The 26,652-nt window shown below is 36.7% G+C and overlaps 2 protein-coding genes across 2 annotated transcripts in view; one reads left to right on the top strand and one right to left on the bottom strand.

The window, feature by feature from the left end:
• LOC117210299 (titin) overlaps positions 1 to 12,031 on the bottom strand; it is a 245,115-nt gene extending 233,084 nt beyond the window's left edge. Inside the window, exons 1-12 of the mRNA XM_033453195.1 lie at positions 11,832 to 12,031; positions 10,697 to 10,889; positions 8,920 to 9,033; positions 7,764 to 7,941; positions 6,182 to 6,282; positions 5,891 to 6,100; positions 5,431 to 5,616; positions 5,234 to 5,348; positions 4,492 to 4,733; positions 4,259 to 4,381; positions 3,210 to 3,410; positions 2,602 to 2,810 (exon numbers count right to left, since the gene is read on the bottom strand). Coding sequence (XP_033309086.1) covers positions 2,602 to 2,810; positions 3,210 to 3,410; positions 4,259 to 4,381; positions 4,492 to 4,733; positions 5,234 to 5,348; positions 5,431 to 5,616; positions 5,891 to 6,100; positions 6,182 to 6,282; positions 7,764 to 7,941; positions 8,920 to 9,033; positions 10,697 to 10,889; positions 11,832 to 12,016 — 2,057 coding nt within the window. The 5' untranslated portion in view covers positions 12,017 to 12,031. The remainder of the gene's footprint in view (positions 1 to 2,601; positions 2,811 to 3,209; positions 3,411 to 4,258; positions 4,382 to 4,491; positions 4,734 to 5,233; positions 5,349 to 5,430; positions 5,617 to 5,890; positions 6,101 to 6,181; positions 6,283 to 7,763; positions 7,942 to 8,919; positions 9,034 to 10,696; positions 10,890 to 11,831) is intronic.
• A 7,584-nt stretch (positions 12,032 to 19,615) lies between these two features.
• Positions 19,616 to 26,652, top strand: part of LOC117210109 (titin homolog) — an 87,747-nt gene continuing 80,710 nt past the window's right edge. Inside the window, exons 1-8 of the mRNA XM_033452794.1 lie at positions 19,616 to 19,989; positions 22,549 to 22,928; positions 23,687 to 23,909; positions 23,992 to 24,279; positions 24,493 to 24,620; positions 24,713 to 24,885; positions 25,184 to 25,556; positions 26,177 to 26,612. Of these exons, the coding sequence (XP_033308685.1) occupies positions 19,908 to 19,989; positions 22,549 to 22,928; positions 23,687 to 23,909; positions 23,992 to 24,279; positions 24,493 to 24,620; positions 24,713 to 24,885; positions 25,184 to 25,556; positions 26,177 to 26,612 (2,083 nt within the window). The 5' untranslated portion in view covers positions 19,616 to 19,907. The remainder of the gene's footprint in view (positions 19,990 to 22,548; positions 22,929 to 23,686; positions 23,910 to 23,991; positions 24,280 to 24,492; positions 24,621 to 24,712; positions 24,886 to 25,183; positions 25,557 to 26,176; positions 26,613 to 26,652) is intronic.

The raw sequence follows: 26,652 nt of genomic DNA, 5'->3' as shown, positions 1-26,652 counted from the left end.
TCAACGACATTACAATTAGATCAACGGAGTAAACAAATTTTTGTTTGTGAGTAAATTTGCATTTTCCAAGTTTTTAGTACGTTCACTGTGAATTTTCGATATCTACGATGCTATAGTACATGCACAGTGGCTACAAAACTTATTGGCGTACCACTCATTTTACTATAGCGTTTACATAGTAATCAATTAGGCGCAAGTGTATCGTGTTTCGTACTATTTAATCGTACTCTCATATGATTAAAAGAATTCGATACTATGAAATTAAAATTTATAGAATCTGAAGAAAAAACGCTTCATTGAGGTGCGTGTCAATGTCTCCTGTAATCACACAAACTGTAATTACACTAATTGTAATTGTGCGTAAATATTCGTAATATCCGATGAAAAATTTCTTGAGAAATCATAAACCAACTAGCCGGTAGAAATTCACGATTCATTTAATCCCAACAATGAATCAAAACGATTAATTAGATGGATTTATCGGAAGCTGTATGTTTCACGGTTCGCGAAACGAACGCGCAAGAATCGATAATTCACGTCTTACGTAAAAATTTCCGAATGAAACGTTTCGTGGGTCCGAAAATAACGGACGGAAATCTTCAGCTGCGATTGATCGAAGTGGTTCCGTCGTCGATCGGATTTTGAAGTTCGTGGACCGCGGCCAACGGGTTCTCCTGGCAATATCAGTTAACGAAAGCTCGTGCACGCGTGCACGAACCGAGAAACATTGGAGAACGGTGCCACCCTGAACGATAAGAATTTGAAAGAAATAGGTCAACCTGCGAAAAATCAGGGAAAGAGAATAAGGAGCTGGTTTGAAACGATATTCGTTTATGTTGGCTCGGTGCCAATCAGCTGCATTTTCCAGAGGCAAAATTCTGGCCACTTTTGCGCGAGCTCTAGAAACGAACTTCACGTTTGCGATTTGCGAACGAATATTAGAAACGGACGGTTCGCGCGAAACAATTTCTTGGCCCTGACCGTCCTCATGCGGGTGAAAATAGGACGTTCGTCTCTACGAGCGCAAACTGTTACGCATACGTCAACACTAGACGCAAGTGACCTATATTTATCGCACTAACACGTGGGTGAAACTCGACGAAGTGCACATTTATTTCGTAGATCGAATAAAATTGCAACGATTATAAAAATCGAAAAAGAAAAACGAAAAAAGGGAAAGACAATGAACTGGTAAGTTTTTGACCAACCTCATCGTTGTATTCATCTCGTCTCTTCAACAAGTGTCATTTAATTTTCTATGAGACAAATAAGTGAAAATAATGACATTGTATGAGATTTACACGTCGGATAAAAAGGTATTTACATTGTCTCATCCACTAATACACAGGCGAATGAACTGCAAGTACGTACCTCACCGATCAAGCAGAACTTCAACGATGCGAAACATAACAGAGAAAGGAAGAAGTAAGACGATGAACTAACAATTTGCTAACCAATCGCTTCGTTATGCTCGTTTGGTAATTTCAACTGAATACCATTTATTTCTCATCGAAAAATTTAAGTTACAAGAACGACGTTGACGCGAGATGCAGTTTATATGACAGAAGAAGAATCGTTTTATGTTATTTCGAGGTAATTGTTTCATCGATAAAGAATTGGTAGACTTTATAATGAACGGAATGAGAAAGAGATGCAAAGAGATTTGGATGAAAATGGTACTTGCTTCTAGGAACAATAGGTCGAACGAGAGTAGAGCGCGTTTATCGTATTTCGAAACTATCGGACTTACATGCAGCAATATCAAGGTGTAGGTATCTGGTCGACGTGCAGCCATGGACTGACACACCGCCTCCGTTAAAAACGGAGGTGCCCGTCGACGTTACAGTGCCCTCCTCGCCTCTTATATTACTTTGGTACCAGCCGACTCGATCTTTCTCACAACACCGTCGCATGAACTCGACTTATCTTGCTCTTGCGGTGGACGACCGAGGTGCGCGCGTTTTATTGCACCGAACCCAATTGCACTAGATATAATGGGGAGGAAAAATCCAAGGACACAGTTGGACGGTCGAGAAAGCTTGGAAATTCGAGCGGGAAATCTTGCCAGAAACGTTTGAAATGTCGATAAAAATTCGTTATACGATTCCTGACTTCCATTCACGATTTACGAACACACATTTTCAAGTTACTTTTGAACCAATTTCATCGAAAACGCTCACTTAACGATTTACAACGTTAACCCATTTTCATAATCAAAAAGGGGGACGTTTTAAATGGTTAATTATAGTGACTCATAAAGAGGTTTGTTACTTTTCATATTTACGAAATAAAGAGAAATTTTACAATAATATGCAGTGTAATTTTTACTTATTTACAAAATATTATTATAAAAATAATTGTTATAAAATATAGTAAAGTATTTGACTAAATGTATATACGTTTACGATTGATTTAGAGATTCTCTTTTTAGAAAGCTTCGCGATTGTTCCTGGCCAACAATTTCACCAAAAATTCTAGGAAGGATCGATCGCACGATGTTTGGTATTTATTTACCAATTTGTTACGTGTTAGTGTTAATCATCGGCGTTAACTAATGGCGAGAATTTCTTTCGAAACATGCATGATCGCGGTCGTACTTGCCGTTGATGACAGAGAGGTTCCTTCAAGCGTGTTCTCAAGAGACGACCCAGCCTCACCATTCGTCCAACCTCGAGGAGAAGCTTTTCTCGATTATTCAGGATGTCTCTTATCTCGGCCTTGGCTCGGGCTTCTGCGGCTAGGTCTTCTGGTCTCAAGGATCGACGAAGCGATGCCACGGTCTTGATCAAGTCGTGTAGCTTCGAACAGTGCTTGAAGAGATACGTTGGAAATTATAGAAGATAGTTTGGAGAATAGGAGCGATAACAGTGCATTTTCTATTTTCCAAAAGCAAGAAAAAGAGAGAACGATACGTAGGATTTAGATCTATCCGAAGAATTTTGTTATAATTTCCAAACAGTTTTTGTAATTACATAAAGTAACGTGTTTTGAAGTTTCGGAGATTTCACTATTAAAGTCTTTTCTTTTTTCTAATTGGAGATTTTGTCAGTTGTACCATTTTTCTCTTCGGCTCTTCGATTGACAGTTGAAAATTGTAACGAACAAGCTGTAGTTAGGGTATACGGTAAAGTTTGAAATTTAAGATTTCACATTGGAAATTTGATTATTTGTGCATGGTAATGTGCTTGAAATTTTTAAATGACGGTCACCGATCGTACATCTTCGACGCTTCTATGGAAAACAGCGCACACTCTCAGTCTGGTTAGTTGTTCTTGGCCAACGGATCGAAGCTGCTTCCAGGCCTGACGCAGCCTTGAGAACAGAGCCGCGTTACTTTCCAGTGGTAGCCTGCAGGATAATCTTAGTACTTGAGCACCGTTCGCTAATTGACAACCATAGTCATAAGTCCCCTAGAAATTGAAATATCAAGGTACAGTAAAGAATAAAATTACGTCATTCCATTTTTCTTCTGCTACTTTACTCTAAAATCTGTATACGTATCTTACTCCACGCTTCTCCTAACATTTTATTCTAAATTATATTCCACAATTTTCTTAGTGATTTAAACGTCAAGATAATGAATACTATTGGGTTGGCAACTAAGTGATTGGGGATTTTGTCATTAGGTGGTAATGTATAATAAATTCATTAATATTCATAATGAATTTATGATAAAATTCATAATGAATTTATTATATTTCATTCATATATATTTATTTATTTTCATTTCATTATCATTCATTTCATTCATATGTATTTATTTATTTTCATTTCATTACTATTCATTTCATTCATATATATTTATTTATTTTCATTCCATTATTATTCATTTCATTCATACATATTTAATTCATATACATTTATTTATTTTCATTCCATTATTATTCATTTCATTCATATATATTTAATTCATATATATTTATTTATTTTCATTCCATTATTATTCATTTCATTCATATAGATTTAATTCATATATATTTATTTTCATTCATTTTCATTATTTTAATTTATTACCATATATGTTTAATATGTATAATGAATTTATAATAAAATTCATAATGAATTTATTGTACGTTATCACCTAATTACAAAATCCGCAATCACTCAGTTGCCAACCCAATACATATAAAATTATTTTATTCTGCATTTCTACTCTGTGCATTTGTAAACGTCCAACCTCTTGACTACTAGATCATTGTTACAATTTCTATGCGATGAAGGCGATTTGTCGAATTATTTCATTTTATTTTCTACATACCTTAGCAGTTTCCTGAAACGATTGGTGTTCTTCCTTTTGCGACTGTATTTCGATAGCGTTGCAACCGATTTCCATATGATTTTTTAACAGAACGTCGTATAAATCGTTCAACCATATTACAGCCTAAAAACTTTCACGTATAAATAACGCATAGAAATACTCGACTTAGAAATACTTCATTGAAATGAAATTTTATTTAGTAAAATATTATTCAAATAAAATTGTACAATCACCTGTTTAGCGTCGCTTTCGTAAGTATATATCAAAGCGATCTGTTTTAGAGACAGTTTTTGGAACTCGACACTGTCATTGAAAATGTTTTTCCTAGCGTTCGTTGCATCCAAAATATCTCTGACATTCACTATGTCCTCGCCATAGTCAACGTGCACGTCTCGACCTAGCGCATCCTTCACGGGCATGGACAAAATATCTGACAATTTTTCACCTTCTTTTACCAACTCGCACTCTAAAGTTTCTACAATAAACGTAGGATCTTTTTCAGCGTAAATTGCAAGACTTAACGAAGAAGCAATAAAGACACTCGAACGAAGAAAAGAAATTCTCAAAACAAAATTAATTTTGTTATTAATTCGAAATTTATGCTACGTATAATAACAAGAATTTTCTTCATTTCAATAGATTTTCGATGAAAAAATTTTCTAAAGTAACAAGATCGCTAGCTAGTACTTTTTTTAATTCTTGGCAACGCGTAATGATTTGAAGCTTTTGTTTGGTATTATATCCGCAATTCTTTTCAAAAACCCTTTCGAAAATCATCCGCTTCTCAATCATGTTCTTAATACACACTGTTACAGGTATCTCACGCATAACATACGTTTCTGTGATGATGAACCAATTTTCATATGATATGTAGCTTAAATTTCTAAGTAAATTTTCTGAATCACCGTTTAATTGCTGTCTCAGCTAACTACCCAATACTTTGGCATAGACATTTGTTAAATAAAAATTATTTACCTAAAATTGCTTGACTCTGTTCCAATTTTAGAAGATTCACTGCAGCTTGAGAAAAGTCGTGAGTTCTATTACCCATTACTAATTTGTCGAACACCTCGCTCGTTTTGTCAAAATACTGAAAAATAGTAGCAACGTAACGCTAACTAAAAGAGAAATGTTCATTTGAAAGTTTCTTCTTCCTTGCTAACGATAAATACCTCGGAAACTAGTCTGAAAAATCTTTGAGAAGTGATTAACACGTTTCGTCGTCTCTCGAGTCTGTTTGCGAAGCTTCTACACACGAAGTCCATGAAATCTCTTTGAGATTTCAAGTCTCCCGATAAACGCGTGCTTGGTAAACTATCGATTTTGTGAAGCAATTCCGCGTAACGTCCGTAAGTTTCCTGAAATTCAAACAAATGCAAACTATCTTCTATACGAAATTTCCTTCGACATCATTTTACTCTCTTTGTTATTTTAAACTATTAAAAAGTTTCAATCTTTATACGAGTAATTAACAAACAAATGCGTAAGTATCAAACTAATAATTAAATAATTCATCGAAAGAAATATTTATTAGGAAGAAATATTTATTCGATAATAAAATATTCTATCATTGCTGATTGTAGACATTTTACACGAAAATTATTGCCTTTTACGTTAATATTGATATCTTACCCTGCATTCTAATTCCAGTTCTTCATGTCGTCTACGAAGTTCCTCCGAGGAAGAGACGTCGAATCCGACTTGACAACAAGAGTTCAACATAGCATCCGCTGGTCCCAGGATCCAATCTGTAACACGCGACACGCCCTTCTCGAGGTCACCGATTACCCTGGCTGTGTCCAAATTTCTTTCCATTTCTGACCAGGAGTTTTCGATGTCCAGCTAAAAAAATATAAAACATCACATTTGCAAGCAACAGGAAATTTTACTTATCTTGCTTTTGTTTCGAAGAAGATACGATACCTGTTTCAATTCGATGGAATCGATAAGCTCGTAAATTTTTATCGAGGTGTCCAAAGTGTCCTTCGTGGATTCTCTGCTCATCGAACTGACTAAATTTCTGCCTAAAATTATAAAAATACAGATAATCAACGTTCTGTTCTTATAACATTACGTAATATTCATTTAACACTAATTTCAACTTATTATCGCCTAATCCGTTTAATATTGACATATCTGTGATTTGTTGGATTTCAAAAATTGTTCCAGGTTTGCTCCGAAGAAGAACTGAAATATTCACGAAATATGCGAACAGAGTGCAACGTAACGCGTAAAAACACAACTAAAATTTAGAAAACAACAAACGTGTCATCCAATCATCGTGAAAGTTTTAATCGTTTTTAACATAACAGAAAGACTCGATAAATCCTTCTTTCATATTGTGTCTGTTCGTTCTATCAAAATAATTAAATTTTCTAGATTCGATTAAATTACAGACACTACGATTTCAAAGTCGCCTTGACTAAAAACGATTGCAGTCGGTTAACAAGTAGCATAATACGGTATAAATAACAGTGTATCAATTTTTTTGAATTCCAAAGCTCTACGGGCAATCCCCGTAGGCTTAAAAATGCGCATCTCTAAGAAGATTCCAATATTATAGCGGGATCTTGCATTAGAAGAGGGAAAGAAGAAATAGAAATAAAAGTTACACGAGCGTTGCATTGTCAGCGTTTTTACACCCTCGCGCGTTCCCGCGAGCACGCGACTCTGCCGGCTTACTTCTAAAAAAACGTTCCTGCTCGACATCCGGTTAAGCCGGTTTTTCAATTTTTCCGACCAATCCGGCCATATCCGAGTGTCGATCCTCGTGTACAACCGGTTGCTTGATTGTACTACGGATCAGGAAATAGACATTCGAGCGATCGATAACGATGACACGAGAAAACGAGCCGACTGTGACAGATACGCATTGAAAAACTCGAGATTTCTCTGTATATGGCGGGACGATGATTTTATTAAAACTTTCGATCATTGGCTCGTTCATTTTTTAATGGTAAATTTTTCAATTCTAATCTCTTCATTTTCTATTCGATTTTATTTCTTTTTCTTCTTTATCGTTATACAGTTTTTGATATTAAAGAAGAACGTGAAAGAATCACGTTAACACGAACGATTTTAAGTTCCGATTTTACGTTATAGTCTTCTTTCGGGATATTCAAAGTTTATTTGCTGAAATGAGAATTTGAGAAAAAATTAAAGAAATATTATATGTTTCTTTCGTTTTGTAAGGAAATAATAGACAATGCATAATGTTTTTTCTTTTATATCAGTTTATTGAATTACGCACGAATATAATAATAGAAATAGAACGAAATGGATCACACCTAATTCAATAAAAAAAATATAAAACAGAAATTGTTCTTCATCTATTATCGTCTTATAAAACGAAAGAAACTTTTCGGACAACCTAATACTAAGATCAACGATCACGAAATTAGAACACGAAATTAGAAAAATTCGCTGAAAAAATGAAATTGCGTTAATTTTTGAAATATATCTTTGCACGAATGAAATGTATCAAAGTAATCGATGTTTCATTCACCTGACTGAAGAACATGTTGCGCGTGAGATGTTAAATCGTTGCTCATCCTCGAGTAGGATTCCAAATCATCATCCGATTCTGACATCCGAAATCCATCCAAAGTGATCATCAGTCTTTGGTGTAGGTCAGTCATTTTTGTAACAAGATCGGCTGCATCTTTAGTGTAGTCTTCCACTTTCTGCCACATTGAAATCAGTACAATTTATTTCCATAGAAATTCCGTATTCTTTTCAACAATTTATTAATCATCTGTTCATCGTTTTCATCTATGTACTTTAGAACCAAAGAAGCATTCACAGCTCATTTCTCTACTTAAAAAAAAAAAAAGTGAAAACTGGCACGTACACAGTTTTCACATAAAGCGGAAAACACGACGCTGCCGAATTATGCGAAAGCTATCATTTTACCGAACTCCCTAAAATTTCCGTTCATTCTTTTTAAGTAACTTAATTCAACGCAGGACGAAACAAGAACATTCGACTCATTTCGTTTCTACAAGGAAGAGAAAATTTGCAAATCCATAATTTTATTGTAAGACGATCAATACTATGGCATTCGATTATATGAAACCTATCATTTTGACAAATTTCTTTTCTTCTTTTTTACGCAACTTAATTTAACACGCAACCCTAAATTAGAATGTAACTTACCGTTTAATAAAATTCTAACGTAATTAATAGCGTAAATCAATATGAATATTCTCAATACGCTACGATATCTATTACGTTGTCCGAAAAGTATCTTTCTCTCGCAAACGTGTTTTTTACAACAGTGCACCTTCATACAAACGTGAAATCAAGTGTATGAAATGTCGCGGTGTTTATCTCAACAGAAGAAAATGGATCTTACGTAATTCAACAAAATAATATAAAACAAAGAACCTTGTGCGTCTATTATCTCCTCATAAAACGAAAGCAACTTTTCGGACAACCTAATATATCCATATTCGATATCTTGCGATACTACGCTAATATTATCTTGTTTATATCTTACGGTAGCGCTAGCCAGACATTCGTATAAAATATATAAAGAAGTAAATGTACCATGAAATGGCTCTCACAAAGGTATCTCGCGTACAAAGTTACTTTTCATCGTTTCGATTTAATACGGTTAATGCGCCTTACTTGAGCGCAAATTATAGACGAGAGATGATTACCACGCGTTTCTGGATCCAGTCCGCGTGGTCGTACGGCTTGTTGCCACCCAGTTCGTACGCCAGCTGGGCATAGTCAATGTGAAGTTGGAGCCTCGTCAGGGTGAGATACATCGGCTGAAACAACAACGAGCTGAAAATTAATTTGCGACACGCGCCTTACTACACCCGCAATTAACTCGTTGTTACTGGGGCTCTTCACGCACGACGATTCTGACAAACACGCGTGGATATTTCACGCGATGACCGAGCAGGACGACCGTACATCGAACGACCGGACCTCACATTTAAGGCCAGTGATTTAAATAACAAGTAACATTTCGAGCGAAACTAGTTTGTCTGGTCTGGGCTAGTTGGAGAAAAATTGTAAATTATAAAAACTTCGAGTAAAATTAGAAACATATTTCATTTTGCTGGACTATTATTATTATTATTATTATTATTATTATTAATATTATTAATATTATTATTATATTATACAGGGTGGTTGGTAACTGGTGGTACAAACGGAAAGGGGGTGATTTTACGCGAAAAAAGAAGTCGAAAATATAGAATAAAATTTTTTTTTTTTAATTTTTCCATCGAGACAACGATCTACAGTGAGATCCGTTATAACGTACCGCACGCGTACCGAGCGAAAATTCAAAGCCGATTTTCTCGAAAACAAAGCCTCGAACGAAAAATTTTTATTCTATATTTCCGACTTCTTTTTTCGCGTAGAATCACCCCCTTTCCGCTTGTATCACCAGTTACCAACCTCCCTGTATTGTATGCGTGTTTTAGGAAACGCCAGAAATTACGAAGCTATATAACTGTTGAAAATGACAACGCGAGTTCGCGCTCCCATCCATACGCAGATGCGTTAGTTACAATAAATAGTAAGTAGAAGATAGTTCTAGATATAATCGATAGGTTTAAGATATTCTTTTGTTTTTACCCCAAGTCCATGTAAGAAAGAGCAATAAGGGTTATTCAGCTCAGATCGTCGTGATAGATTTATCCGAAGAATAAACTAATGGCTATTGTGATCTCTAAATACAGAAATAACAACAATAACGTTTAAGTATGGTTAAATTCGTGTAGAAGTTCGAAAACGACCAATTTGGCCGGCGCTGGTAGGTTTAGTGTTAATAAAATTTGTCATTCGATTAGAAAATTGTAAATAACGGTAGTCAGTTTACCAGGATTTCAATCTTTACGATTCTGATGGCTATGCCACGGTAGAATATCGTGGAGCGGAAAGTATAATCTTTAAGGATCTACGTAACATAACAAACCGATGTTTCAGCGTTGTCCGGAACGTTATATGAATGGGATACCATTAGGTTGTCCGAAAAGTATCTTTCTTTTACAGACGCGACTTTTACAACGATGCATCTTTGTACAAACGTGAAACCTAATCTTCGAATTTGTCGAACGTTGTGATCTTTATTTTGATAGAACAAAAATGGATCATACGTAATTCGATAAAATAATATAAAACGAAAAATCTTGTGCATCCACTATTTCCTTATAAAACGAAAGAAACTTTCCGGACGACCTAGTAGATTCATCGAATCGAGCGTTTAATCGCGATATTATTATTAGTAAGCACTTTAATCGACGGTTTCAAATTATGGTCCATTCTATGCTTCTATTTCTGACGATTAATTTACTATCGATGAGCACACCTCGATCAAAGTTACGTGTTACGAAATGATAAAACTATTTGTATCATTATGAAGAAGTAGCGTACACAAAATACTATGTAATGTTAAAATCTTGAATGCAAGTTACCAACCTCTCCTTCTTTGTGGGACTTTGTACAGCTGTCCACTCTCTTATCCCAGAAACCGTCTGGGCGCACTACTATCACAGAAGCTGCAGAAGCTCCCAGAAGTATAGTAGATAGCCTAATGCAAGACCTTGCCACGCGCCATGCACCTCTTTGCGCGTCCACTATCAACACCAATCCATTTTTCTTCGTCTCCTCGCTAATCACGAAACATACGTCTCATAATATATTTTGATCCTTTGGTTATTTTGTCTACGTATACATATCTCTAACAGTTGAAACAGTTGAAATAAATTAGAACCTCATTTATTCAGATGAAATTTCAGCTGTTGACCGAATCTACTTATTTGAAAGACGTGGAATATGCAAAATTGTGAGTAATGAAAGAAATCGGCTTTGTCATTTATAGATTATATGGTAAAGATATTCATGTAGGTTCTATGGACAATGATTTTTATTAATATTCGAACACCATTGCGTTCGAGAGATTTTTATTGAGCAGCTTGGAAAGTTCGTTCAGATTTTTAAGGAATCTGGTCGACGTAAAAAATCTACCGAAAAGTTTCACATCGAAAAATTTGGGAGGTTTTGGAAGGATGGAACATTCGAATAGCGCGAAAGACGAAGAAACGTTGTGGAAGAAAATGGCACCTATATAATTCGATAAATGTATATCGAATAGAAATGTAAATCGGAACGAACTTTCCAAGCGACCAAATATTTTCTATTCTCGTCTGTAACGGTTTATAACTGCTATCGATATTACGCTACCTTTTTTAATATTAGAAACTTACTGTTGTTGGTAAAAACATACATTTTATTTGTTACAATGTGCACAGTGTTTTGTACAATAAACGACAAACTACGCGGAGATGAAAAACCTATACATTTCAAATAAATAAAAATTATGTTTTTACTAACTGCAATGAATGTTTCAATATATCGAAAAGCAGTTCGATAAGACTGCTATAAATAAATATATGAAATAAGAATCTCTGCATGGTGCCTGAATATTAACAAGTGTCCTTGTAAATCCAGTTTCCTTGTTTGTCCTTCGACAGGTTCGGATAAATGAAGTTCTATCGTATTTTCAATAAACGTTCACTCTGAATATGCACGATATTTGAACACTAACGATTACCTAAAAATTGACAAGAAATAGGCGATCAGCGTTTCCAACCTGGGCTTCGTGGTCGGTTGAAGCTCTGAGGGAACATTAACCACTATCAAAGGTCTTCCTTCGCGATCACGACCTCCTGGAATGTACGCGAGCTTCGATTCGAGGGCTTCTAAGATATCCACTGCTTGCAGACTCTTCGTGGGCATGGCTGAATATCAAATCCTACTTCATTGTTCAATTACAATTAGATTAACCTAAATTAACAAAACGATACTTCTGTTTGATACCACTGTTCGAACGTTATACTCATTCACAAATATTGAGACACATCCTGACTTTATGCAGAGCATGATAATCGCTCGAAATAACAAGATAATATCAACGACTAGTCAATGACTAACAAACCAAAATTTTGCATTTATAAAGAATAAGAACCTAAAAATTTGTAGAAGCTGTTCGCAACAGTTAAAGAAGAGCGTGATAAGTAAGATGGTGGATTTTTATGCAAATTCATATTTTGATGAAAATAATTCGACAAATACTATAGTGAAGTTTGTTCCGCCTGTTAAATAGCTAGTTTGATACCACTGTTCGAACGTTATACAAGCCCATTCACAAATATTGGACACATCCTGACTTTATACAAAGCATAATAATCACTTGAAATAACAAGATAATATCAACGACTAGTCAATGACTAACAAACCAAAATTTTGCATTTATAAAGAATAAGAACCTAAAAATTTGTAGAAGCTGTTCGCAATAGTTAAAGAAGAGCGTGATAAGTAAGATGGTGAATTTTTATGCAAATTCATATTTTGATGAAAATAATTCGACAAATCCTATGGTGAAGTTTGTTCCGCCTGTTAAATAGCTAGTTTGATACCACTGTTCGAACGTTATACAAGCCCATTCACAAATATTGGACACATCCTGACTTTATACAAAGCATGATAATCGCTTGAAATAACGGACAAGATAATATCAACGACTAATAAACCAGAATTTTGCATTTATGAAAAGTAACAACCTAAAAATTTGTAGAAGCTGTTCGCAACAGTTAAAGAAGAGCGTGATAAGTAAGATGGTGGATTTTTATGCAAATTCATATTTTGATGAAAATAATTCGACAAATCCTATGGTGAAGTTTGTTCCGCCTGTTAAATAGCTAGTTTGATACCACTGTTCGAACGTTATACAAGCCCATTCACAAATATTGGACACATCCTGACTTTATACAAAGCATAATAATCACTTGAAATAACGGACAAGATAATATCAACGACTAATAAACCAGAATTTTGCATTTATGAAAAGTAACAACCTAAAAATTTGTAGAAGCTGTTCGCAACAGTTAAAGAAGAGCGTGATAAGTAAGATGGTGGATTTTTATGCAAATTCATATTTTGATGAAAATAATTCGACAAATCCTATGGTGAAGTTTGTTCCGCCTGTTAAATAGCTAGTTTGATACCACTGTTCGAACGTTATACAAGCCCATTCACAAATATTGAGCACATCCTGACTTTATGCAAAACATGATAATTGTTCGAAATAACGGACAAGATAATATCAACGACTAATAAACCAGAATTTTGCATTTATGAAAAGTAACAACCTAAAAATTTGTAGAAGCTGTTCGCAACAGTTAAAGAAGAGCGTGATAAGTAAGATGGTGGATTTTTATGCAAATTCATATTTTGATGAAAATAATTCGACCAATGAGTCCTACAGTGAAGTTTGTTCCGCCTGTTAAATAACTATAACAGGTACTATATTTCGAACACTTTTCAATTTATCATAAACGCACGAAAATCCGCAGTCCATCGATGAGTTACGAATTATCTGTCGCACCTGACAGTCCTCTAAACCTCGTTGAAAACATGTTAAACGAATTAAACAAGAAACCCAGACAAGTTTATCTGAAATCTGAATGAAGATCTAAAATCAAATAACAAGAAACACGGTAGTCCTAATACATATTTATGAGCCGAGATGTGCATGAAGAGAGAGTTTCCAGACATAGAAACGATCGACTGCGTCTCATAATCTATGGAAAGTGGAGCGTCGTATAGCACGTAACCGGTGTAACGCAAGACGGATCAAGCGGGTGAACGATCGATGTCACGAACAGCCGTGCCGAACGATCGACGGAATCGTGTTACTCGCGATCAGGCTCGTTGACTGTGTAAAAAAGAAAAAAAAAAGAAGACAATCTCGTGGTTTGCATACCACGGTACATTCACCGAGACGTAAGCGTGGTTTTATCTCGCGTGCAGTTTTGTTTTCTCGCGGGATTAATAGAGCGTTCCGAGCGAATCGTCTCGTGCAATTTGCATACAGAAAGAAACATAGACTACAGTGAAAGTTGTACGTTCCAGACGTTTTATGTCGCGCCTTCCCTCCAAAACCTTGACCAACAAATTAAAATGTACATTCGAGTTGACCGATCAAATGTTCACGAGGAGAATCTTCGATTAAAAGTTTGCAAGTAAAAACTTGTTTCGACTAAGTTTATTAAATCAGTAAGTTTAGTAAATTATGCGTCATAAAGTTTCTGTGAATAGAAGCGTAACTGTTTGCACGAGTAAATGCATTAAACAACAGCTTATCGACGCGAAACAATGAAGGTCTATCTCGGAGCGATTTCAAAACCGGTCACGAGTCACCTTACGAAACCAAGATCACAATCTTCAGTATCTGCTCTTTGATAAATACGAATTCGAGTCTTTCGCTTGCCTATTTAACATACGCGAAATATTCTGCAAGCTCTTTTACAAAATTAATTTTCTCCCTCAAAGAAGTATTTCGTATAAAAATTCCCAAGATTTCAGTTCCTTCGTTCCTACCTGCTGCTTGTACGTTTTTAATATACGAAAACTTGTATAACTATGTTTTAAATTTTCAACCAAAATCCGCAACAGAATTCTCTAATTAAATTCAATTTTTTCTTCGACGAAATAAATCATATGGAAAGTCAGAACATGTTAAATTCCCGATCTCGACTTAATAACTTTTGTATGTTTACTCCATGCAATATCTTCTACGAGCCATATTTTAACTCTAATTAAAATCTCTATTGGAGTTCTGTCACAAAACTCGCTTCCTCCCCCAACCGAATACCCTAAACGAGAAATCCACGAATTTCAACTTTTCTCCACTTCTTGTACGACTATCATGCAACGAATATTCTACCAATACGTTTCAACTGCAATTCAAATTCCTGTTGAAGTTGTTTCACAAAACTCGCTTGCTTCCGCGACCAAATACCCCGGTAAAAGAATCCAAGAATTTCAAATTCTCCGTTTCCACTTACCTCTTGCATCGATCACGCACGAAGCATTCTACAACCACGTTAAAACTTCAATTAAAACTCGTAGGAAATTTCTTTCAAAAGACTCACTTCCTTGCCAAAAAGTCCGAAGATCTTAAATTCTTCTTCGCGCACAAGTATTCTCACCATCGCAAAAAAGCAACAACTACCCTTGTTTCAAACTATCGCGCAACATGCTCAAACCCAGCTTCTCAGCTCGTCGCTTCCCATCACAAAATCCTGTCATTTCCAAACGAACTGAAAAATGTCTCGCTCTTTAGAATCGCCTTTGACTCGCAGAATCGACGCATAGTCGTGACTATAGCGCGTTAACGGTAAGCACTTGCCAGCAAAGGCGTTAGCAGCTGTTGCACGAGTCCTCGTGTTCCAGCTGCAGGTGCACGTGGTTGGAAACGGTCGTCCCCCGGGCGGAATCGGAGGCGGAAATGCGTAGAGCGTAACGCGGTCGATTCGCGGCGAAAAGAAAAACTGTCGCGCGCTTTCGCGTGCACACACGTGTAGTCACGTGTCCACGTAAAAAGCCGCACTCGCGATAGATAAGAGAGACGCAGAGAGCGGAGCTGCAGCTGCGACGGAGGCTGCAGGGAAACCGAAAGCCATCTCGCTGCTCCATTCAGGTACAACGGTACTCTGGCACCGATTAACCGTCTTCCCCTTCTCCTTTCTCTTCCTCGTGTTCTTCCGTCTCCTTTTCCCGCCTTCGCGACCTCTTTCTCCCAGAAGTCGCGTCCTCTTTTGTATTCCCGCGTGAACGTGCCGCGAAAATGCCGGCCCTAACTGAAAAAATGGCCAGTGCCTGGTAAATTCTGCGTACGAGGACGAGAGCTGATTTTTAATTAGACGAGCCATCTGATAGGACGGGACAGAAGTTAGGGTGCTTACGATGGAGAATGCGTTAGGACGAGGATGGAGTTGTTTTGGTCTGACTTGGCGAAGGTCGATCGGAAATTTTCTTCTTTCGACTGGATGTAAAGGCGACTTCTGGTTTTGCTTCGTTTCACTCGGTTTGACTGAGATCGATATCGAGAGCGAGTCTTACTTCGACCGAGTACCAACGTAATTTCTGCCTTTGTTAGCTGAATCTGGAATTTTGTTCTTCTGACTCGGTACAAAGGCAATCTTTGGTTGCTTGGTTTGACGGAGGTTGACATTGAGATCTCTTCTTTCGATCGAGTACGAAGATAGTTTTTGGCTCGATTTGATGGAAGTCCATGTCGAGTTTTGTCCCTCTGACTAGATAATTTTTGGTCATTTTTGCGAACGTCTGGCTCGACTTGGCGAAGATCGACGTTGAGTTTTGTTCTTCTGACTAGATACGACAGCGGTTTTTGATTTACTTCCGTCATTTAATTCTTTTTAGTTTTATTTCCTGTTAGTTTCCAAGTATTACGTAACGAGGTATTTATGCTAAAAAATTGGAGAAAACTAATCTCGCGTATAAATTAAAAATAATTTAATGCAGAATAAGCAGACGGGACAACAGTAAATAAAAATTTTACACATAAAGTGAAGTTGTCAAAATCGACTTTTTAATCAGTTTTCGTAGATGTAGATGCTCAATTATGCGTTGTTCTCTCTCACAAACTTGCTTTTGTTAATAACAAGAATTCCTTAAAACGTTTCTTCTGCTTTCCTCCTTTCGTTCTTTTCCTCTTTCTCTTTTTGAAGCCACAAGAATTCGCAGAAGGTATATTTCCAAAAAGACAGAAATGGCAAACAATGAAGTCACCGACGCGACGTTCAAGCTATAATATGTTTCTCGTGGCCCTGGCGAAAAATATTTCTTTACAGCATGATTTATAGGTGCGATTGACCTCTTCTGCTAAAGTCACGCACGCTGGTAAAATATTTCAACCCGGGGCACAATCGTGAATGGCTCAGGACCTATTGTGTACTCGGTGAAACTTACCTGAGAACAAAGCCATACAACGTTTACCATTTTTACTAATTACCTATCGTTACAAGTATTCAACAAGCTAATTAATTACAGGAATAAATGTTTTTATCCACGTCAATAATTATCTTACAAAAATGCTTTAAAGATACAATACTGTTTGTATTATTTGAAAAATAAATCTTAAGCCTTTATAAATTAAATGATGACAATAAATAACGTAAGAGATCTTTTAACGACCACTGAAAGAAATCAGGATCGTCTTCTTTTTTATGTCATCATCGTTGACCAGTACAAGATGTCAAATGGTCCCACTTCGAGGTATACAAGATGACTACGAAGGACGATGGAACCGTGTTCCCGTGTCCAGCACGAAACCACAAATTCTTTCGTCATTCGTGTAAATTGATACTTAACTGTGTGGTAACACACTGAAAACACAATATATTTTACATATATAAACCTCGATCTTCTGCTTTCTTTCTATTCTCTCAATGAAAAATTTTCCACTTACTAAAACTTTTCTCCTCTTTCTAAAGATCGATTATACAAGGTGGTTGGTAACTGGTGGTACAAGTGGAAAGCGAATGATTCTACGCGAAAAAAGAAGTCAAAAATATAGAATAAAAATTTTTCGTTTGAGGCTTTGTTTTCGAGAAAATCGACCTTGAATTTTCGCTCGGTACGCGTGCGGTACGTTATAATGGATCTTACTGTAGATCGTTGTCTCGATGGAAAAATTAAAAAAAAATTAAAAAAAATGTTTATTCTATATTTTCACCCCCCCCCCCCTTTCCGCTTGTACCAGCAGTTACCAACCACCCTGTATATTCAATTACTATAACACTTTCACATGTAATTCTATTGAAAAATATTGTTTAAAATTAATTACAAATTCACCTTATGTGGTCTGAAGCCTTTCATAAAGAGAATAATTACAATCTTATTACTGTACTATACTATATACGTACCTATACTAGAGAATGTTTGAATCTGTGAATAAGAAGAGAAATAAAAATTCTAAAAGCACGCTAACAACCATAACTTTGCGTTGCCGTACGAGTTAATTAAAACCAGGAACGGAACAGAGAATCTTGTTATACGCGATGCCAGCGATTTGTTCCCTGATTTGGAGCTCTTTAGCAATTAATGCATAATGCAAAAGCATTTTATTTTTCTCGATGGCACGCGCGAGCGGCAAGGTCAGTGACCGGCGTTGACCAAACAGCGTGAAAAGCAAGGTGTGCCTTCGTAAATATAAGCGTATGATACATTCCAGTGGGAGTATCGGAGAAAAAAAAAGACAAAGGGAGATATCGACTCGTTGGAAGCGAGCACAGGGCGTAAGAATATCGGGCAGTGACGTCACGAACGCGTGCACTTCTTTACGTCACCGGAAATGCAGGTTCGCAAACGCTAGGAGGACTGTTTCTAATAAAAAAAAAAAAAAAAAAAAAATGAGGTTATGGATGCTCCTTATGAATTTTAAAATTTGCCACAGAGGACGATATAGTTAGAGCTTAACTTTCATAACATTTCCATATATGACGTTATTATACGAGCCTTTGAACGAGAAGTTGTGTCGACTAGTCAGCTCCACCTTTTATTAATTTTCTAATCTCATTACATAAGTAAAACAATTAATATTCAGTTCTCAAACGACGAATGATTCGATGATTTTCTCATAAGTTCGCTCGTCGCAACAAGATAACATAAACGATGACAAATTCTATGGTATTTAGAAAACAGTATTTGCAACATCACCACTTTTCTGTAGTTGTGAATTTATGGAGGTTATTTTTGTGGCTTTCGAACGCCTTGTATATTATAAAATCATTGAATCCGTGAATAATGATAATGTAGAAACTCTACAAGCACAGGATTTATAATGTATTCTCGTTATAATAACACGGAATAATTATCGTCAAAATTATCAAACGCTTCAGTAACTCGAACTTGAAAGCAACAGCATCGGTCTATTTGTCGGACTTGACTTCTTTTATCGCTAGAATTATTCACGAATATAATACGAAACTCGTACCAAGGAAATCAGAACAAAGGGTATACTTTAACAAAATACATAACGCATGGACGAACTAACCTAACCCAAACGTTCGACGAACCTCAGGCGAAATATTAAACTTCAGAAAAATCTCTACAGAACTTTCGTCCTCGAATTTCCAAAATATCGTTCAAATCACCCCCAAAAGCACTGATAAAAGTCGTAAATCCCCAAAGAAACGCGTTGCGTATCTATGTTTCCACAAAAATTACAAATTGGTCATTTTAAACACTCTGACGATTGTACTCTTAACTCCCGCGTTCCCAGGAGGTGTCAGCAACGTCCGGTCATGTTCACCGAGGAGACACGTTATATAACTCGGCAACAATCGAAACAGCCGATTTCAATCACCGTAGCTACAGAGTCAGCCGTTAAAGAGCGAAGCTGTGGCTGTTTTCATAGGATTTCGAGGGATTTCGGGCGAAAACAAAGAGGCCAGATACAGTGGAACAAAGATAGCTCGAGGAGGAAGCCCGAAGAGGCTGGCGTCGCCACGGTCGTCGGCCACGAAGAGGTCCGGCAGTGCTGCACCGAGCCTCGTGCTATATCGAGCCGAACACGTTCTTCCTCTCTCTGTCTTTCCTTCTTACTCTCTCGCGAGTTCGGTTCAGCCATCGTTCGAAAGACAGTTCGGGGAGACACCTCGAGGGCTTTCCCCACTTTCCTCGACCGATCACCACGGAAACTCTCGGTCGATCGATGAGGATCTTTCGACGCTCGATGGTCCAAGAACCGTCGAAAAACTGGCCAGGAACGGAGTGATCGTCGAGCCGGGCTCGACGTGGAAGAGGAAGAGGAGGAACGATCATGGGCAACGCCACCACGAAGAGCCACTACTCCAAAAGTCAGCCAGTCTCTGCCACTAGGAGACCACGTTGGGAGGGATCAGGTAGACACATTGCTTCTGTGCAAACGCGTTTACGTTGCTTGAACTGTGCCGTCTGATGCCTCGCGAACCGATCTCGAGGGATGAGATCGTTAGAACGCGTCATTTGGAACAGCGACAACCGATCGCCATCTTGATCGAGACTCGATAGGCGAATGAAAGTTTCTAGTTTGCACATGATGCATTTCCATAAATTTTCTTTGTCAATTTTTCGTTCATTTAGTTCAGAGCCTTTTCTGCCATGAATCGGACTTTTCGAATGAAATTATCGAGGGTTCAGGAGGTGTTCGAAGGGACGTGAGATATGGTGACTGTGGGCTCTGTGCGGTGACACAGAGCTTCCGGTAACGGTGTGGCGAGTGTGACGATGCTCAGTGTGCCTGTCTCTCGATTGGCTTGCTTCGATAGTGGGATGATAGCTAAAATTAGGCTGCTTCTGCCGACAGATCTGTCATGCCCGCGCAACGTTTGAGTGATCGGTAATGGACGAGGAATTAGGCTAATCAGCAAGTTCATTAGGTCAGTAGGATCGTCGATTTTCTACATCACGTTGTTACAGAGGGTGAAATGTTGATCGATATTGGAAATTGTTGATACAATTGGTAGAATATCGGTGAAATTTTCCGCGATAGTCTACGAGAGACTGTATCTCTGTCAGTGGCAGCTTCTATGGAGGTTTATTCGAAGACCGTGTATTTATTTACTATCAAATCAACCGGTTATCCAAAATTAACTCGTACGCGTTGAGGGCGTTTATTTTAATAGCCGATGGTGGGTCGGTTAGCGATGGGCAGGCAGCGTGGAAGGAACAAATGAAAATACAATCTATCGGATGAAACATATTTTTGCCTACTTTGTATCATGTTTACCAACTATCTGTGAGGAACACTGAGAATCTACGTAATGTCTCTGTTAATTAATCTCTTAAAGATAACCGCTTTCATTAATACCTTACTTACTAATCTTTTATGACGTATGTTTAATTTTTGTTCGACTCAAATATTATTTTAGAAAATGTATGGAATATTAATACGAATAAACGTTTCTAAGCGGGTAAAATCCTTTGACGAGTAATTAACTTTAACATCTAATACCTACGTATGTATACATCATTTTTCTCATAAAAATGAAATCGTCCTTTTTATACGTTTGAGGAATTAATTCTTGGAAAAATGTACTCTTCGCAAAAAGTAGAAGATTTTAAAGAAATTAGTTTGAATCCCGGCATTTGTAGCATAACGATACGTGTTGATCAAATATTACGATCAAACGATTCAATTTTTTTCCAAGGATTATAAAATTCGATCTATAATTTCAACTAAGTCGTTAATAACTTAGTATGATGTTTAACATGGCTATAAGTGATCAATTAAGGCGATCAAGTATTTACAACTTCTTTCTTTTCTTCTTTAAACACATGCTCGATGGTAATCGATTGTCACAACATTTAGATAGACACAGAATCGATTCAAAGACGATAGGCACGTTGTAAAAGAGCGCCGAAGACACGTCGAGCCGGTGTCCAACATCACAGACTCGCATAGTTTTTCTCGACCTGAGGACAACGAAGCAGCGGCCCCAGGATTGCCAAACACTTTCAAATTTTATTTTGGGAGCGCCACCTGCGGACCTGTATTAGAGAACGTGTGTTCTACGCATATGCGAGCATCGTTCTGGCACGTGCGAGCTTTCTGTGAACTTATTAACCGAGGAATTCTTTTAAATACCATTATTCAGGCCAATGAATCATTTCCCTAAAATATACCGTAACTCTCATTGTTCTTCATTTTTAATGTAACCAAGTATTATCGAAGTAAGAATAAAAAAAAAATAAATCACAACATATAGATGGACCAATAGCAGGTAGCCATGTTATGTTCAAAATAGCATATTAAGTAAACAAACGTTTTAAAAAAACCTGTTGCCAAATTCCACGTGATCTGTTCCCAAAGTTTGAAGAAAGATGTAAAAACGAATTTAAAGAGTTTGATGAAGTTTTGACAAATAATAACATCGTGGTAGATTTCATAGATTCTCTTAAGTATACTCAATGTGGAGGTTATGTAAAAATGGGATAACTTAATGCGTTGTCTTTTTAGAGTTACAGGTTACTCTAACGATTCTGATAGTCGCTAATGATTCTATTAACAATAAATATTAACCAAACTGATCCACGAAAAGTGACGTTATCGAACTAAATTTGCAAATTTAACCCTACCACATTTTCATCCGTCAACGGATCCGCAAAAATAATTAATTCTTATTACCAAATGTAATTATTCACAAATTATTGACCGTTAAACAAAGATACGTATTTATTCGTATTTTGTTCGAAATAACAGCACATTATCTTTCACTAATTATTTTTAAACTGTAACTGCAATACCCTTAAGAATACCAAAGATGACTAACAATAACTCATTAAGAATGTCAAGGAGAACTAATAATAAGTTATTAAGAATATAAAAGGAAACCAATAATAAAACTCTAACAATTCTTTTGTTAAGCATCGAATAAATGACATGAAAAAGATACAGAAAGCATTGTTATCCGTGATTTTAGGGCTTCCGGCGCCACCAGGAAAGCCAATTTTGATACCAGGAGCAGACGAATCGCAGCCGGATGTAGTCGCTATTCGTTGGGAGAGGTCACCAAGTAACGGTGGCTCGGCCATTGTCGGCTATTTGGTCGAACATCGAAGGCTCGGCTCGCAGCATTGGGTACGCAGCACACCAGGGCTTTGCACCTTTCCGGAACTGACCTTGAGCGGCCTCGAACCAGGATGGCGCTACCAATTCAGGGTCAGGGCTCAGAACGCGGTTGGTTTGTCTCGACCCAGCGAGATCTCGGATCCGTTGACTGTGACCTTGCAGAGATCCGCTTCATCCGCGCCCCACTTTGACCTTGAAGTCAAGGACACCACAGTGCTGGAAAATGAGCAGGTAATTCTTTCAATTGAAACTAAACCTAGCAAAAAGAATCTTTCATTCTTATAATTAACGAACTAAATGTGAACTTAATCGAACAAATTTGGCGCTGACTTTTATTCCAATAGAAAGATGATTGAGGTTAGGTTCATATCTCTCTTCATGGCCATACTGGGTTGTTGATAACATATAGTGACTACAAAAAGTATTGTCACACCGTTGTATTTGTTGGCATTTCACCTACCAATTAATTAGATCAAAGTATATGAAAATACTCTTACATACGTGTAAAGATTTGATTTTATTATAATAATGAAACGCAGAAACTGATAAAGAAACACTCGCTTGGGAAATAAGAGTATGCGCTAATATTGTACTTTAGTCACTGTAACTTTATCCTTGAATTTATATCTTTCCAATTTCCAATTTTAACGAATAAATTTTGATCATTTAACTGAGAACGTGATCGTATTGTATAGCAGAGACATTGGTAGGTATCCTAGAATTTTGATAGATTTTTGAAACTCCAGAACAGTGAGAGATTTAATCTTGAACATAAACGATCTATTATATGGGAAGATATGGCATAATTATAACGATAATTCTAACGATAAATTGTTCTTAACGCGATAATATTCCAACTTTTGAGAATAAATCCTTAAAAAAAAGCCTAAGATATGTAATTGATTGATGGACTGATTTATTCATTTTTGAAAATAGATTATTAATTACAATAATATTAATCCTTCTACGTTGTTTGTTTTTATTTCTAGGCTGAGTTCGTGGTACGATTTACGGGATCTCCGTTGCCAAAAATCGCATGGTTTAAAGATGGCTTCGAGATTTTCAGTAGCAGGCGAACGAGGATCATCACGGACAGTGGCAGGAGCGTTCTCCTGATTCATCAAACCGCGCTCAACGACGAGGGAGAAATAAAATGCACCGCCACTAACAGAGCTGGTCACGCTAGCACCAAAGCGAGACTGATTCTAGAAGGTTTACAAATCACTTCCTCTGTTACGATTTAATTAGCAAATCGATAAAAAGTCAAATTTTAAATTATATTTCTTAAAACTAGCACCACCAAAGATACGACTTCCGCGTCAATACGAAGATGGACTTCTTTTCGAGCAAGATGAAACAATTAGATTAAAAGTGTCATTAGCTGGAAGACCTCCAGCATCGGTGATTTGGTACCACGACGGTGAAGTGGTTTCAAGCGACGAAAGACACATTTTTGAAACGATGGACGGTGAATCGATCCTGAAGATCCCTGACGCTAAACGAATTGACAGAGGAGAATATACTGTCAAGGCGATAAATAAGCTTGGAGAGGATACGTCGTCGTTTTTAGTAACAGTAACAGGTTGTTGTTATAAATAAATCGATATAGATATATTATTTTAAGTTCTTAGAAATAAAAAATTGAAATTACTTTGGATTCTATTTTAATAAATAAGACAAGTGTTTTCTTCGTAATCGAAATAAGTAAATTATTTCAATCTGGTAGAATTGTAGAGTTGGAATTATGTTTCCTACGAAACTTTTAACGTGAAATAAATTGCCTTTTCGATTTTAGATCGACCCGCAAGACCTGGAAAAGCGACAGTCACGATGACCTTAGGGAGATCGGTAACACTGTCGTGGACAGAACCGGAAGACGACGGTGGTTGCAAAATTGGCACATACATTGTCGAGTACTATAGGGTTGGTGATAAAGAATAATATTGGAATTGTTTTTATAAAGATACAGCTTAGCTTTAATCGGTGATTCGTTCATTTTAAAAATTATTTCATAGGTCGGTTGGGACGTGTGGTTAAAGGCAATCACGAGTAGGCAGACCAAAGCAACGTTGTCCGAGTTAATCGAAGGATCTGAGTATAAATTTCGAGTGAAAGCGGAGAATCCGTATGGCGTGAGTGAGCCCAGCGAGGAGAGCGACGTAATCTTCATTCCAGATATAAAAAGAGGGTACGTTCGTTTCACAATTAAACGATTAAATAAAGTAAAATTATTTGGGAACATAATACTCACGTTTCTCCCATTTTTATAAAATTCTATTTTATTTTTTGCAAATATTATCCGAATGTTTTAAATAAAGTACCATTTTTTGGAGATGGAATATTCATGTTTCCTTAAAAAAAAAAAAAAAAAGAAAAGTGCAAAGTGGAGCAAAGTAAAATTTACATATATATTTCACAATTTCTAGATTTAAATAAGATTTCTGTGTTACTAATTTTAAATAATAAATATTTCTTCGAATGTTCAGCATAATGGCGCCCTCGTTGAGCGGAAAATCGCAGAGTCACAGAGAAATTAGATCGCGAGAGAAACGAGAAGTCAGTTTCGCGGTGCCTACTCAAAGAACGAGAAGCTTGACGAGAGACGAGGCTCGAAATCGGGACGAAGATGACGACGTACCTTTTGGACCAGCTAGTAGATCAGTATCAGCTCAGAGACTCACAGGTCGACCATCTAGAGCCGATAGTAGGGTGAAATTTGCCTTGGACACGGTAGACAATTCGGAACCACCACCTGTTCCTCCGGCCAGATCGAAGGATCATTCCACTTCAAAGGTCGAAAGCCAGATTGGAAATCACGTGGTTCGTTCGAGTGTTGCTATGGATCTACCAAGCACTGAGGCAAGTGTTCTTTTTCTTTTTTTATTTTGTATTGGTTTTAATTCTGATACAATTTTCGAGATTTTATATTGCAATCTTGTTCTTATTTCAGAAATATTAAAATGGCTTTTACAATATTCTTTGAAAACCTGTAGCATAAAACTGGCACGAAAAATTGGAAATAGCAATAACAATTCTTTTATATTTTACTGAAGATATTTTATTTAAGATATTTTTCTAACGTTGGAAAAATTGAGTCAGAAATTCTCTGGTGCATGTGAGGAATGTTAATTGCCGTAACTCTAGTCCTATTTTTAGATATCTTTGTATAAAACTTTGTGATTTTACTATCTACTTTTAAAAGATCTCTGGATTTAACAAATTCATTTTTCCCATTATGTGGAGAAAAATACTTTAAAAAATAAAATGAGGACAGTAAAGAATGAAATTTTTCGTTTCGAAAAAAATTACCAAAATACATTTCTCTGTGATATGTATAAATACAGTGACAGTAGATTGTAATATAAATTAATTACATGCTATTGTAATTGCTATTAAAATATTAATAAATATTTAGTTCTAATATTTCAAACAAATTTTATTTCGTAAATAAATGGAAATTTTTCTTACGTTTAAAACAGAACTTAATTCAGGATAAGGAGCCTTCGTCAGTGCCAATAACTGTTGCCACCGTAACAGTAACATCACCAGAGGTAGAAGAATCTAATAGACGGCTAGTGTACAGAGAATCACGATCTCGATCAGTTTCGATGTCCAGAGAACGCAGTATGTCGCCGTTGTCTATGCCTAAAATTCAAGAACAACACGAAGAAGAATTTTCTTTAAGTTGCTCACCTCTTCGTTCGTCGTTGAGTTTAAATTTCAAGAATCAAGAGGCGATCGTCGACGAGCCACAAATCGTTAAAAGTCACTCGTTAGATGATAAAGCAACATCACCTACCATTCCTAGGGAGGATGTTGACGTCATACATGGAAGTTCAGAGTTTATGATAGTTTTATACCCTCAAGATCAAGATAAGAAACTGGAGGATATCGCTGGAAGACGAAAGAGTTTAGGTGAGAAAACAGAAATTTATTTCATTTATATAATAATATA

The sequence above is a fragment of the Bombus bifarius genome, unplaced genomic scaffold (assembly GCF_011952205.1).
Source record: "Bombus bifarius isolate JDL3187 unplaced genomic scaffold, Bbif_JDL3187 scf7180000008199, whole genome shotgun sequence".
In the NCBI taxonomy this organism is placed as follows: domain Eukaryota; kingdom Metazoa; phylum Arthropoda; class Insecta; order Hymenoptera; family Apidae; genus Bombus; species Bombus bifarius.
Note: the sequence above shows the minus strand (reverse complement) of the source record. Positions and strands in the feature narration are given on the sequence as shown.